General features: G+C 46.8%; 1 protein-coding gene across 1 annotated transcript in view; it reads right to left on the bottom strand.

Annotated features, from left to right (window-relative positions):
- LOC135392247 (uncharacterized) overlaps window positions 1-16,453 on the bottom strand; it is a 90,665-nt gene that overhangs the window by 37,158 nt on the left and 37,054 nt on the right. The window contains exons 3-4 of the mRNA XM_064622966.1: window positions 13,017-13,146; window positions 12,450-12,605 (exon numbers count right to left, since the gene is read on the bottom strand). Coding sequence (XP_064479036.1) covers window positions 12,450-12,605; window positions 13,017-13,146 — 286 coding nt within the window. The remainder of the gene's footprint in view (window positions 1-12,449; window positions 12,606-13,016; window positions 13,147-16,453) is intronic.

Below are 16,453 nucleotides of genomic sequence, written 5' to 3'. Positions count from 1 at the left end.
CACAACGTTCTTTACCAATGAAAAGGATGTGACTTTCACACTGCTTGGGGGACTGGTGGCAACCTGAAACAAAAGCTACGATGTTACCACTGGATGTTATCTTTACGAAGCGCTTCGTTTCTTCTCACTACTTTGTCGGTATGTTCGCGGACTGGGGCTTCTCGGATCCAGGACAATTGCTCACCGGACAGTTGCTCACTGGACGGTTGCTCACCGGACAATTGCTCACCACAGAACCGATGAAGCTGGACAATTGCTCACCGCCTCTTTCACCGCACTTATATGTAATTTTATTTCGCGGTTTTATGTGATGTGATTTTATTTATCGTTTATGGTGCTCATATACTTGACTTTTTATTTGTTAGCTGAACTTGGGTGTACCTCGAAATAAAGTGATCGAAATCCCCATTTCAAAACAAACTACTGTAAATAAATGTTAACTGGCTAAACAATGCACAGTTGCACGCGGGAAACTGCCAACAGCGAACTTAGACTAACCTGGACATAGCGGTGCAAGCACTGAACTGAACTGAATAAACTAACCACCATACTGTTCAGTCGTCTCCGCCCTACTAAGCCTAACGGGGGGCTAAAATGTGGCTTTCGTTCGCTAGACCGACTTGGAGAGATATAGAAAATTCGTTAATTTTAATGGTTAAATAATGATGTGATTTTAAATCTTCCCCGTCTCGTGTCTTGGAAGATCCTGGTGACACAGGCATGAGCGTACCGAGAGGGGGACAAGGTCACTTTGTAAAATTGCGCACTCTTTATTCATAGGTCATGGTTATTTTCTCAGAGTCACCATAATATGAACCTGTGAACACCGGCACAGTCCGCAGCGTCCGTCTCCAGGGAAGGAGGTGACGTGGTTGCACGCTTTGCCCCCTTGGAAGCACTTTGCTGCCCCCCCCCCCCTTTGGGAAATAATCCTCTAGGAACGCCCCATGAACGCAGGTCCTGACAAAGGCGCTTGAGGTGTAGTTTCAAGTGGGCGACATCTCGCCTCACCCTCTTCATTGGTGGATTCCTAGATCTATTTGAAGCAACTTAGACAGCTAAAAAAGAAGTTCAGCTAACATAAATAAGTCAAGCGCCAGAAACGCGAAATAAAATCACAATATAAGTGTGGTGAAAGAGGCGGTGAGCAATTGTCCGGCCTCAGCAGTTTTTGGTGAGCAATTGTCCGGTGAACAGTTGTCCGGTGAACAACTGTCCAGTGAGCAAGTGTCCGGTGAGCAATTGTCCGCGCCCCGGGCTTTCTCGTATAGGGCGCACAGGCAACTCATGTACTCTCCCACGGTATGAATGAGCCTGACGGAACTGGGAGACCATTGGGTAAACGTAAAGTAATGCTCTGTAAAGTAAACAAGCTCACGAAGTGCGGTCATTGATTACTCCGTCAGCGGGAGACCTCTAGCAAAGAAGAGGTTGAAGGTCGCGTGCTCGTGGATGGGGCGCGCAAGGCTGCAGTCTCGTGGACCATGCCTGACCAAAAAAATCGCTGCGCGTCTCTCAGGTAAAAATAAAAGATTGTCTCACTTGGGGTCTAAAGTGGAGACATGACGCCACCTTTTCAAAAGTAATCAAGGAAATCGAAGATGGCATTTTTGAGAAAATTGAGATGCAACATTGGCAATTTTCGCCTACAATGTGCGTTTCTCAAGGTAATAACATAGAAAGCACTGGACTGAGAAAATGAACTTTATGCAGCACGAAAGTTCTTTCAACGTCCTATCGAATGGCACTAAGCTCGATGTCCTCAGAAGTTCCGTCCTGAAGCAAATTGGTAACAAAATTTGGGCTTTTTGAACGTTTACGCCAAGTTTGAAATTTTTTAACAGAAAATCTGTGGCCCTCAGAATTCTGTGGGTGGCTGTCGACGGTGTCTATGGTGCAGCCTATGATCACAAAAAACCTCCAGTTCCTAGGCAAAAAATCAGCGGTGCTAGATCCCGTCAAAGTCGGTCCAGAAGAAAGCGCGCTCAAGCAGCCTCAGACTTTCCTCCTCTGCAGATGTTAGGACGCGGGAGACAGGGACTGAAGGAAGCACACAAACACAAGCGTCACTCGCAACGAATATGTATTGCAGGCAAAAGAATGCTTTTAAAACACAACCGGTAGGCGACACGTGCCGGGTTATAAGCCTCAAACCGTGCTGATAGACGCACGGTACTGCATGTGTTTGTGTGCTTCCTTCAGTCCCTGTCTTCCGCGTCCTAACATCTGCAGTATGCTGTCTCACCAACTAGCCCAACTTTCTGCGCTTGTTTCCTCCTCTCCCACGCGGGAACTACTCCACGCACGAGCGTCGCACGTCGCGCGATTTGCGTCGTTTGAGCTGTCATCTAACATATATTTTTTCTAGGCGAATTAAAAAATACGACTTTCACACGTTGTTCGATTTAAAATGAAACTTGCACCCTGCTTGTAGTAGTAGTTTGAGATGTGAAAATTGCACATTCCCATTGAATGAGTGTTTTTAAACGTATCAACTCTTTGTTTAAACTCTTTGTTCTCTTGCCATGTCATGGAAGCACGTCTGTGCGCATGGCTTGCATATTCCTATGTTAACGATATTGTGAAACATTTTCAGACCTTGCATCTGTTTGGTAATCTGGTATGAGAAGTTATACTCAGTGACAAGTTAAGTCCTACATTTCAACTCTGCCCCCAAGTTTTCAAGTCGCCTGAGACTGGTCGGCTCGGGGGCAGAATGCAGCAGCCATACTGTCGCATACTGTGCATACTGTCGCAAGCTTTGCTGACAGCAAAGCAAAATAGTTACCAAAAATGTTATTGTAGTATCTGGCAATACTATGTTTGGCATAGTCCCTATCCTGCCGAAAGCTGGTCTCACATGAAGTCTGCAGAACAGCTTATGACCATAGTATCATTCGCTCGTGCAGGAACCCGTGGCAATAACACGGTTGTTTTACAGGGATGGTCAGTATCCACTGCTTAAGCAAATATGGTTCTTCCTCCAGAGGCTGTGAACAGCTCCGGCTTCACAACTCATGAATTTCCATTCAGCGCTTGGTTGAGTCAATCACTTGGTGGACATATATTGCAGAAAACTGATACGTCCGTTCAGCCACAGATTAAACAAAGAGCTAGACTACTGTTCGTACAATGCTACAAAGTTTTTGCAATGAAAATTTGTTTCAATGGACTGTGCAGATGAACATAGGTGGAGGAGTCCATGTTGAGAAGGGCGTTCTCGACAGGGTCCACTCGCACTGCCGTGGGGCACCGCCGAAATTTGCGAGGAGTCTGCTGCGCAACCTTTTTTTCTGAGGACGAAATGCGTGGGACGTCCCTGTGCGGCAGAGGATGTAACGCCGGTAAGGATGGACCCGTAAAAGAAGCACTTGACCCAGTGCGGGTGAATGCGCTTATTGGTACGTACATTTGTGAGCCTCGAGTCTATCTGTCAGACGTGCAATGTTCTTGTTGCACTCCTCTGTATTGTAGCGTATTCCATGCCCCCAGCCATGATCATTCACATTTTGATTTCACACAGGGCTGCTTGCATTTGGATTGCTATACACACTGGTACATTGACCGACTAGTACGACTCTATGCTTTTGGTGTTCATAAAAATACATGCCGCAAGAACGAAGTAAGGCAACGATAGGAAGGAACGCTACGCAGTCCTGACCATCGTTTCCCACTCGTTAATATTAATTTGTTAATAGTGAGTATCACATATGTTGCGTTATCTGCAGTGACTCATAAGCATGGTCCTTCCTTTGCAGGTTATGTTTGCAGCAAGTATGACACGACCGTGGTCCAGATTAAGAACAGCCTATCTTGAATGGTATCCAGAGAAATAAAGTAGTTTTCATCGTCATTCCTGTTTCCTGATTGTGAAATGGCCGGAGTGGGTAACAGCATTGGCGCCAGCGTTTTCCAATGTGATCAGGTTATTTTCCGTGTTTAGAATGCGAGTTTCCCTTTAGCTTTTACATGCAGCAGGATTATCATCAGAAACTACCGAGAAACTCATCAGAAGCTGAACTAATTGCATCACAAATTAATCAGAAACACACAAAAAAATTCACAGAAACACATAATAAACTCACAAGAATTTCAATCATCATACAGTCATCAGAAACTCATAACAAAATTCATAAGAAATTCTGATGTGCAAGGTGTCAAAATTGACTCTACATCAGAAGCTCATGAAGAATTTTTGTAAGGGAAAGTCCGCGTGGCTACCGTGGCACGGAAACAAGATGGCGCATACTCGCTTTTGAAACTCGGTGTCGATACTCTGAAGCGAATCTTATTTAGTGACTCTAGGGACAGCGGCATCGGCCATGTTCCCTCACAAGCGCCAGTCGCGGCTGTGTATAACGATGGCAAGCCTCACTACAGGAGCAACGCACTACAGACAAGAGAAGACAGACTTCACGCAACACACGCTTCGTCCCTTGTCTCTGCCGGCGTTTCTTCTATAGCGAATATGTACCAACTACCCTACGTGAACTCGTTAAGCAAACCTGACGTTTCGCTCCTGCCTTTGAAATTTGCGTCCCACTTTTTTTGTCTGCCTGTCGTGGGTCAGTGAAGGAACATCTACGTCTTACGTCTAAGTCCTCGGAAGCAATTTTCAGTATAATTGAGCCTCTGTATGCAATAATGGGATAAATCGAAAAATCCCAAACCGAGAAAACTGCAAGTGAATATTTGGTAGAGTAATTGCAGATCAGTTTCCACGAATAACACCAATGCAAAATGTGTAACATGTATGCATATCTCTACTCTACATGCATGTCCCGTTAGCATCGTTTCTGGATGCGTGACGTAGCATAAATTGAACAAAACACAGCAGCATGACATATCCCCTTCCTCTATATAACACCGCACGTACAGGGTTTTCGTGCTGGAAAAAACTGTGTTCACGAGTCGGACTTTCATGGTGACGACAGGACGGGCGAAGTTACCTTTGTGCAGTGGAGCTGCCTAGATCGCGATTATCGTGCTGCTAAACGAGCACAATATTGAAAATAATGGTCTGTATGACCAGCAAAATATGACTTATTAGCATAGTGCACACGTTTTCCCGATTATAACGCTCAGTGGCAGTGCTGACACCGTCACGTGAGGTATAGGAAGAACATGTTTCTCGAGTGGAAGTCGAAGAACCGCACCGTAGCAAAATTTAAGCTACACCATTTGCATGCGTGTGTAGAAAAGGGGCCTGATCTGGCTGTCCAGCCCATTGACATACATGCATTTCCCGTTTCTTGATTGATTGATTGATTGATTGTGTGTTTAATGGCACAAAGGCAACAAAGGCCATAGAGCGCCAAAACTATGCTGAGTGTGTCGGAGACGATTATGGGAAAGATGATGTGAGAGAGAGTGTGTGGTAGTTAAAACCTATCTACAGGTATGAGCGATGAGCGATGATTGATTGACCAGGATAAGAGAGAGGGGGATGACGATAGCAAGCGAGCATGGCAGTTAAAAGCTATCTACAAGTGTGACAATGAGATATTTACATGAGGAGTTCGGTGATAATAGATAAAAGCGGAGCAATGCTTATCATCTACATCTGACTAAGAAACCCACACGTGGTCAAAAATTTGATTACGTTATCAAACGGCACAAGAGGGGTGTCACCCAGTAGAAGGGCTGGGTGGAGTGGGACATGGTATCTGTAGAATGCGGTGAAATACTGTTGGCGTTGGATTTCGAAGTGAGGGCAGGATGCCAGTACGTGCAAGACAGTCAAGCTGTCACCGCAGTGCGCACAAGCTGGCGGATCCTGACCTCTGAGTAGGTGGTGATGCGTGAGCCATGTGTGTCCAATCCTCAATCTCGCGTAAAGAACTTCGGATGATCTGTTGATGTGTTCAGTCCGATGCGGGGGAGAAACGTGTGGCTGTGTGAGGTGTAGCTTGTTATTTTCTTCCATGTCCCACTCCTGCTGCCACTGTGTGCAGACAGCTCTCTTTAACACTGGCAGGATGTCTTGGTAGGGTAGTCCTAGAGCTGACTCCTCTTGTGCCAACGCTCGCCGAGCCTCACGGTCGGCTCGTTCATTTCCCGGGATCCCAGAGTGGCTGGGGACCCAGCAGAGACAGATTGAAAAGCCTCGGGAACAAAGTTGGGTCGCAAGCGCTCGTACTCGCTTGACGAGGTGATTCTTGCTGTCATAGCATGAAAGCAGCGCACGCACAGAGCTTAGCGAATCGGAGTAAATCACTGAATTTTGAAGGTCGTTTTGTTGAATGTGCCGCAGAGCCAGGAGAATCGCGTAAAGCTCTGCGGTGAAAACTGTGGCGTTCGTGTTCAGGCGTGCCGTCATAATAGAATCACCTTCAAGGGCAACGGCCGCCACACCATTGCTTACTTTAGTCCCATCAGTGTAGATTGCATGGTGGTTCCCGAAGTTATGGTGAATCTCCAGGAATTCCTGGAGAATGACAGTGTGTGCAGTGGATTGTTTGTCAAACTGTGTCATTTTTAAATTGGATTGTATTAGATGTCTCTGCCAAGGCGCAGCATCGAGGACTGCCTGCTGCAAGGGAACGCCAGAGGGGCTGAATCCCACACGGGAACTCGCCGCCTCCACACGAAGCGGGAACGAGGGTACAACAGAGGGCTTTGCAAGGAAGAGTCGCTCCAGAGCGGGGTTCACACTAGAGTGTACAACTGGGTCATCGCCCTGGCATCTGTACCTTAGCGCAGCCTTCACATGTTCAAATTGTCTCCGCTCTCGAGCGACCATTCATTGCCCTCAACATACAAACTCTTCACAGGGGACGTCCGGAAGGCACCGGTGGCGAGTCGGATGCCTTCGTGGTGGATGGGGTCCAACACCTTCAATGCCGAAGGCCGCGCCGAGCCATACACGACACTCCCGTACTCAATTACTGATCGCACAACCGAGTCATAGACCCGCAACAGTGTGACTTTGTCGGCTCCCCACGATCGATGGGATAAAACCTTGAGTATGTTGGAGGATTTCAGGCACTTCTGTTTTATATAGTTTATGTGTGGCACAAAAGACAGCTTCTTGTCAAACACCACCCCCAGAAATTTTTGCTCATCAGAAACTGGTAGTGTGTTGCCACCGAGGAGCAGCGAGGGCTCAGCAAATGTGCCTCGCTTCCTAGTAAAGACAACACACGCTGTCTTTTGCGCGGAAAACCTGAAGCCGTTTTCATCAGCCCACTTAGATAGACGGTTGATCGTGAGCTGCACCTGCCTCTCAGCTGTTGAAAGATTTGATGCCGAGTAGGAAACCTGGACATCGTCTACGTACAGGGAGTACTGGACGCCAGGTGGGATGGCTCTGGCTATCGAGTTCATTTTCACAACGAATAGCGTAACGCTCAGCACAGACCCCTGTGGAACCCCGTTCTCTTGTACAAAGACGTTAGATAAAGTTGAGCCCAGACTGACACGAAACTTTCTATCTCTGAGGAAATTATTGATGCACCTGTACATGCACCCTGTGATACCACATGCGTGTAGATCTTGCAGAATCCCGAAGCGCCATGTGGTATCGTACGCCTTTTCGAGATCAAAAAACACGGATACGCAGAACTGCCCTCGAACAAAAGCCTCTCTGATTTGTGATTCTAGGTGGAGTAGGTTGTCCTGGGTGCTCCGGCCGGAACGAAAACCGCTTTGGTGTTTGTCAAAGATGCCTGCCTCTTCCAAAACATATACGAGCCTTGCATTTACCATGCGCTCGAAAGTCTTCCCAAGGCAGCTGGTTAATGCGATGGGGCGATAACTAATAGCAGCAGACGGGTCTTTCCCTGGCTTGAGAACCGGAACCACTTCGGCTAGCTTCCAGGACAACGGAAGAGTTCCTTCTCTCCACACACGGTTAAAAAAGTGGAGTAAGATTTGTTGCGACTGGAGTGTTAAATGCCGCAACATGTCATAGTGTATGCCGTCAGGGCCAGGTGCAGTGTTCTTTCTTGCCTGTAGGGCTCTCTGAAGTTCATGTGCGTTGAAGGGTACATTGTAAGGTGCTGTATCTTGTTTAGGTTGTTTAATGATGCGTTTTTCAGCAGCGGTTTTGTGTGACAGGAAACGCTGGCTGTAATGCGAGGAGCTAGACACGTGTTCAAAGTGTCCGCCAAGTACGTTAGCCTGTTCCTCCAAGGACGTACAGGGAACGCCATTCTGCGAAAGACAAGGCACTGTAAACCCTTTGTATTTCCCGGAGATCTTATTGATACGGTCCCACACAACCTTGGCTGGAGTTCGCGAGTTCAATGTACCCACAAACTCCTTCCACGAGTTGCGCTTGGCCTCCTCCCTTGTGCGTTTGGCTGCAGCACGCTTCCTTTTGTATTGGATCATGTTGTCAACTGTCGGGTATCGACGCAAACGAGCCCACGCCTTTTGTTGTTCCTTGCGCGTCCGTTTACAGTCGTCGTTCCACCAAGGCTTTGAACGCTTGGGCAGAGAGGACGACGTCTTGGATATGGATTGTGTAGCAGCATGTATTATCGTGTTTGTTATGAATTCGTTGGCCTCGTCGATACTCATGTTGTCAGTGTTGTGTAGGGTCAGGTCAGCCAGCACGCTGAACACCGCAAAGTTCGCATCCTGCAGCCTCCAGCGGGGTTTTCGCGTACACAGCACAGCATCATCACACTGATACTCGAACCAAGTTGGAAAATGGTCACTGCCATAGGGGTTTTGGATCACGTGCCACTGCAGATCTTGTGCAATGGTCGCACTACAGATGGAAAGGTCCAATGCAGAGAATGTCCGTGTTGATGTGCTGCAGTATGTTGGTTGTGTTGTGTTCAGGAGTGTGATGGAGTGGCGGAGGAGTAAATCCTCAAGAAGTCTGCCCCTCGAGTCCAAATCTGAACATCCCCACAAACGGCTGTGTGCATTAAAATCCCCCATAATGAGGAATGGGGCTGCCAGCTGGTCCAAGAGATCTTCGATATCCTGTCGCTGCACATCTGCTGCAGGAGGAAGATATATTGAGCAGAGCGTAAGTGGTGTAGAGAGATTCAATCGAACAGCCACAGCTTCCAATGTTGTTGTCAACGGCACCTCAACTGCAGCAACAGACCGGGATGCTAGAATCGCCACTCCACCTGAGGATCGCGTAACCACCGGGCGATCCCTTCTAAACATTTGGTATTGTTGGAACGGATTTGTGTGTCCAGAGTTCAAATACGTCTCTTGGAGGCAGACGCCAATTGGCCTGTGCGCCTCCAGGAGGTCATGCACATCATCAACATTTGGAAGCACTCCCCTGCAGTTCCACTGCATGAAAATCTTTTGCGTATTCAGCATGCTTGGTGTACTTAGGGCGCTTGCACCCTGGCTGGAGGTGCCTTCGGTGACACCTTCTGCAAATGTCCTCTACCTCGACCCGGCTGTTTCCCCTTCTGTTGATCTGGGGAATTCTGAGGGGTTGGCGATGACTTCTGCGGCGTGCAGCAGTCATCAACATCCATCGACTGGGGTACGGTTTGGACCGAGCCCTCACCGCCCCCATTCCCTTCGGAAGAGGTATTGCCAGCCTGATTGGGGCTGGCGATCTCCTTGTGGCCAGCCCTTGGGCAGGCCACGTTTCCCTTGGGAGACACGTGAGCTGTGTCCCCAACGTTTGTGTTGGGAGTGTTGTGTGGGGACTCAGTCTGAGTCTCCACAGATTTCCGAGGTGGCGCCACTCCCCTGCGCATAACCTCGGAGTACGAGCCCTTTCTAGAAAATGCCACCTGTGCCTTCGCTGCAGTATAAGAAAGATTCTGCTCAACTTTAACTTTCAGGATTTCCTTTTCGTCCTTCCACTGTGGGCAGGACCTGGAGTATGCTGGGTGGCTGCCACTACAGTTGATGCATTTCACGGCATTTTCACATGTTGGCGACTCATGGTCTTTTCCCGCACACTTTGCACATGTTGTTTGTCCACGGCATGTCTGTGAGCCATGCCCAAAGCGCTGGCATTTAAAACAGCGCCTTGGGTTTGGAACGTAGTGCCGTACATTACAGTTGAGGTAGCCAGCATGTATTGTAGATGGAAGAGTGTGAAGTTGGAATGATAGTACGACATGTTTTGTTGGTATTTCGTTGCCGTCTCTACGCATAATTATTCTCCGTGCACTGACCACTCCATGCTCTCTGAGACCCTCCTCAATTTCAGAGTCAGAGCACATCAGGAGCTCTTCCTCTGAAATGACGCCTTTTACGATGTTGAGTGTCTTGTGCGGAGTGACCGTGACAGGTATGTCGGCAATTGCCTTCAGGGATTGGAGGGATACGCTCTGTTCCTTTTCTTGGACCTCCACCTGGATGTCACCAGAGCGGAGCTTTCGAGCAGTGTAATTTTTGCCTATCGTCTGTTCCAGAACTTTAGCAGTTGCAAATGGAGACAGCTTTGACAGTGACTTGATCGATTCATCTGCGTGTATGACAAGGATTCTAGGGAACCATGCTGGCTGTTTCTGGTAGAAAAACTCGGTTGCTGGATTATCTTCGGTGCAGCGCCTCTTCAGGCGCCGATCATGGGGGTTTTTAAGGGGTTTGTTCGCCATATGTGTTGTGTGTGTGATTCAGTGCGGAGGCCGTGCCGCCCACCACCGAGCCCAACCAGGGGACCGTGCTCCGCACGGTGGCACGTGCCCTCACACTATACCCAGGCGCAGGCGCGTAGCTCTGCACGAGGTTGACCCTTGCCGCCGCAGCGACTAAGCTGGATAGCCCTGGCCGGGCCTTCCAGGACCACCCGACTATGGGAAGCTGGGGCCAAAGCGGTGTGTTGCTTTCCCGGAGGGGCCTTAAGGGTCCTAAACATCCTCCGGGGCCACTCAACCGCCAGGGTCCCCTTTTCCCCAGACACGGGAGAGCCACGCACAGCTAGGCGTGGGGGTCTCCCTCCCGCGGCGACCCAACCGTAAATGCGGGAGGGGGCTACTGCGGCGTTTCTTACCCTCCTATAGCGAGTCAATGAATTGCAATACGGTCCTAAATTTTCTTTGACAGGTACGTACTGGTATGTAGGTGTCATTGCAACAAAAATACTAAAAAGGGGATATTTCGACTTATCCCGTTATTGCATACAGAGGTTCAATTATATCTGTGCAAGTCTGAGGATACCGGATTCAGTGTTCGTGAACACCAGTTGCGGACCACGAGTTTTGCTACAGGTGAAAAAACTCCGCCCTCTATAACGCTCTACGGTTGAGGGTTCTAATGAACGTGATGGAAAGTCCCGTCGCTGTCTGACTTTTTCAACGACTGCCATATTTGAACTGAGCATTCTAATATTGCCTCCCAATGCTAGCAGGCATTGAGCTAGTCAGGACATCATCTCTCTCGTGCCTTATTTCTGCTCACCTTACTTCTGCTTAATGAAAAAGTACAACAGGGAACTAGAAGAAAAAAGAATCAAGGAAGGTGCACTCCTGCAAATGTTTTGCTACTGTACGAGCTCCCTGCTGAACCCCGATTCCGTGTGTCAGGTACATTTGTAGGCGAACACAAGCAAACACCACCCTCTTGTGTCGGTTACAGAACGGCAGTGGCTTTGTCGGTTTGCTTCCAAGCCTCTGGGGCAAGGACTGCAGTGACTGTCATAGTCCTGTGATGTCACAGACATCTGAAGTTGCTTGAAATATCTGCTCCTATTCTTGTGCCACATTTAAGACATCTGCGCTTCCAGAGGTCAATACTTAGAACAATACCTCCGACACCGCCAAACCTTTGCTTTCCACCGACACAGCTGAAGATGTTTACCGCCTATGGCATGTTGAAGTGGCGTTTCTATGCTTTGCGAGCGAAATCAATAAATCGTTACCCATCTAAAAAATGTAGGCATGTATTTCCGAGGGCAAAACAGTATTACAAAGATGGATAGACACGGCAAACAGCCATTTCCATGCTGCTCTGCGAACCAACGGGAAACGGAAATGACAAAAACGATACCGCCCTCCTTTCCATGCTCTGGTCTGTCAAGTTTCGTGATAATAAAGTGACGAACGAACGACAGCACACAAACAAGTGATGTAGTGGGAAAATATTTACTACTTATTTGTTTAACGAATGCATATGAGATACGCGCATAGTACGCCGAATTTAGATTGCACGTGATTAATTTAGGAAAACGAGCACGTCAAGTTCAGCGCAATCAAGCAGCCAACGGAAGGCAGCTCCCGTGCGGTCACGCTTTTTTGAGGGAGTCCGACACTCCTGCCCGTCGCCAAAGTTTCATCTAGCGCCATCTAGGGACGTGACCGGTACATTTCGAAGAGGGACGTAGACTTCTCCCAATATCCTGTCTGGGGAACCTTGCGCTCTGGATGCGCTCTGGCACTCAGAAAAGCCATGGTATTCCTTCTCCCCCTGTAAGCTTGGTCATGTGCCGAGGAGGTTGGCGCAACAGGGAGGAAACTATGTAGACCGATCTCCGGAAGAATAATCCATGTTTCTCCACAAGATGGTTTACTTACGAAGCTAGCAGGCTTCAGGTAATACCCGTCGCACATGTGACCATACCAGAAAGCACTGCTGCTGTCCGTGATGTAGGCAACTGCCGGAGAGAAAGACATCATTTGTACGAGAGTTGAGGGCCAGATGCTCATACGTCGCAGCATGAGCGCGGCTTCCTGCAAAGAGTTGTTTTACTTGTAATATAGGTATGTTGCCCTATAGCTTGGCAGCTAACTCCGGGACAACGCAAAATCTGCTTGCACTGCGGCGTGTCGCCGCTAACGAAAAATGTATACAATAGTCCGCACATTAATAGCGGGGTATATGAAAAGTTAGTGGATGGCCGGGAGAATCCGATTCAGATGTCTTATCAACCCGAATATTTTACGTGTTTGAAAATACGTCGTCTCTGACCAGTATTTTCTCGATCGGTACATATGCAACTACCTTGTAGGAGCATTACGTTGTAACGCGGTGGTGTCATGCGCCCGCCCCAGCCAATCATAGATGTCTTAATATTTGTGAGCGGAGTTACCCTGTAGAGGTTGACTTGGCTGAGAGCTTCGAAAACACGACAACAAACTTACAAATGACATTGTTGATGGTGAGCTATCGTTAGTTTTAATCCACATCGATGGTGGACCATAATTGCATTCGATCTCCAGGTCATGGTCTGTCCGAGAGGACCGGTATAGCACTGCGTCCGGAATAACATGGCTGGAATTTCAACGAGAAAAGTAATTAATTCTCTTTAAAAAACTCACTGCAACAAAGCCGGATCACATGAAAACGGTCCACCAAAAGCGGACCACGACCCCGTGGTAGCCCAGTGCTTTATCGCTGTCTCTATAGGTTTTGCAATCGTATTTAATCTTTACACCGCGGAATTTAATCCTTATAGCGTGGAATTTAATCCTCAGGCCACCACCTTTAATCCTTTGTTTGCCGGATTTAATCCCTATGCCGCACCTTTTAATCCTTATGCTGTGGGATTTAATCCTCCTTCTGTTTAATTTAATCTTCGTGCTGCCAGTTTCAATCGTTATGCCGTGGAGTTTAATCCTAATTTCCCGGGTTATCTTTTCATTACTCTGTCCACTACAGTGCAATAGCATGGGACTACCTGCGTGATTTACGACGAGTTACAACTATTTCATTGTTTAAGGCTACAAATTCAGTTTTTGTTACTATCCCTGCTCAGTGCACTACTATGGGATGGCATGGGACTACCTGCATGATTTGTGACCTGTTATGACTATTTCCTCGTTTACAGCCATAAATTCACTTTTTGCGATTGACTATTCTATGCACTACTACGGGATAGTAAGGGATTACCTGCATGACGTATGACCTGTTACAACTATTTCCTCGTTTAAAACTATACATTGACTTTTTGTGACTATTACTGCTGTATACAGTCCAATGGGATCTGCGGGACTACCTGCATGATTTACGGCCTGGTTTTACTAGTTCCTTCTTTACACTACGACTAGCTATTTTTTACGACTAGGACCGCCCTATGCACTACAGTGGGGTAATATGGAACTACCTGCGTCATATATGACATGTTATGACTATTTTCTTGTTTGCGTATATAAATGGTATTTTTATGACTATGACTACTACATGCACCACTATGGGATAGTGTGAGACTACTTGGACCTACCGCGAACTACCTGGAGAGTAATTGCTATGAAGCAAGGACATATAAAAAGACAAACACAACACAAGATTCAAGTTGCCTGAGAACAAGAACAATTTAAATATGACATTCATCGAAAAAGCCCCTTTCATTTTCACGCCCCTTTCCAAATTTAAGTTGGTCAGTGATGATAGACACATCACAGTATCACATCGTGGTTATCAGTTCTTTACAATGCTCTTCATGTTCATCTACAATTTATGGCTTCATTGATCTCTGTGCGCGTCACCGGGCTTCTATGCTAAACTGACGTGGGGCCCGATCTTCCACTTCTCATATGGCAAGCGTTATCGTTATGTTTACCTTGTTGTTGTAGCTGTCAACAGGTCATAAATCATGAAGGTAGCCTTATACTATCCCATCGTAGTGTAAGGGGTAGTCGTGATTATAAGAAACAGTCACGAGTATTCAATTTATCGCTATAGCAAGGCAATAGTCATAACTGGTCATAAATCATGCAGGTGGCCCCATGCCATCCCATAGTAGTGCATAAAGTAGGCACAGTCATAAAAAGTGAATTTATGCTGTAAACAAGAAAATAGTCATATCAGGTCATACGTCGTACAGGTAGTCCATACCATCGCATAGTGTAGATTGAGCAGTGGTAGTCACAAAAGAGTCAATTTATGACCTTAAACGAGGAAATAGTCAAACCAGGTCAAAATCATGCAGGTAGTCTCGTGCCACCCCATAGTAGTGCATTAAGCAGTGATAGTCACAAAAAGCCCTTGTTACCATGAACAAGGAAATGGACAAAACAAGCCATAAATCATGCTGGTAGTCCCATGCCATTCCATAGTAGAGCATAGAGTAGGCATAGTCACAAAAAGCCAATTTATAGCCATAAACAAGAAAATAGTCATATCATGTCATGAATCATGCATGGAGTCCCAAGCCATCCCACAGAGCAGTGATAGTAAGAAAATGTCAATTTACTTGCCATGAACAACGAAATAGTCAAAACAGGTCATAAATCATGCAGACAGTCACGCAGTGTTACATTGTACAGGTTTTGCCGCCGTTATTAATGCTCGTGCCATAACAATTGAGAGTCCGTGCAATACGGGGAGAAGTCGAAAAATTCCTAAACTGCAAGTGAATATTTGGTGAAGTAATCGCAGTTGAGTTTTGCTCCAATAACGCAAATGCAAAATCTGCAACATATACGCATGTGTCTACTCTACATGCATGTCCCGTTTGCATCGTTCCTGGGTATGTGACTTAGCAGGAATTGAAGAAAACACAGGAGCATGACATATCCTTTTTCTAGATAACGCCGTACGCACATGGCTTTCGTGCAGGAGAAAACCGTTTTCACGTGTCGGACTTTCATGGTGACGCCAGGACGGGTGAAGTTACCTTTGTGCAGTGGAGCAGCCTAGGTCGTGATTATTGTACTGCTAAACGAGCGCAATCTTGAAAATGCAATGTTCTGTATGGCCAGCAAAATATGGCTTATTAGCATAGCGCACACTTTTTTTTTCGATTACAACGCTCAGTAGTACAGCTGACAGGGTCACGTGAGGTAGGAAGAACATATTCTCTGCATCGTAGAAAAATTTAAGCTACACCATTTGTATGCGTCTGCAGAAAATGGGCCTCATCTGGCTGTTTTTGCCATTGCTACACATGCATTTCCCGTTTCTTACCCTCCTATAGCGAGTCAATAAATTGCAATACAGTCCTAAATTTTCTTTGACAGGTACATACTGATACGTAGATGTCATTGCAACAAGAACACTAAAAAGGGGATAATTCGACTAATCCCCTTATGGCATACAGAGGTTCAATTAATCTGATACCATGACATTTAATCCTTTTACCATCGGAATGAATCCTCCTTTCACTATTTTTAACCCTCATTTCACATAATCTAATCCAGTTTCGCACAATTTAATCCACTTTGATATGAAAACCATGACTCTGCATGGGTTACGTGGCTTTCTTTTGAGTATTTTGAGACTATTCCCATGTATACGGGAATTGCCCATGGTTTTCATTAAAAATGCGGGTTTTCGCACTGTAATCGAATACTGTGAGACTGCCAATGTGGATTACGTATTGTGGTTCCCTGCCTACGGGCATTTACCATACTTTTTTTTATTAAAAATGCGGGTTTTTGCACTTTAATGGGATACTGTGAGACTGCCAATGTGAATTACGTATTGTGGTCCCCTGCCTACGGGCATTTCCCATACTTTTTATTAAAAATGCGGGTTTTTGCACTTTAATGGGATACTGTGAGACTGCCAATGTGGATTACGTATTGTGGTCCCCTGCCTACGGGCATTTCCCATACTTTTTATTAAAAATGCGGGTTTT

The sequence above is a fragment of the Ornithodoros turicata genome, chromosome 4 (genome assembly GCF_037126465.1).
Source record: "Ornithodoros turicata isolate Travis chromosome 4, ASM3712646v1, whole genome shotgun sequence".
In the NCBI taxonomy this organism is placed as follows: Eukaryota; Metazoa; Arthropoda; class Arachnida; order Ixodida; family Argasidae; genus Ornithodoros; species Ornithodoros turicata.
The sequence above is the reverse complement of the archived record's forward strand: the minus strand, read 5'-3'. Positions and strand labels throughout refer to the sequence as shown.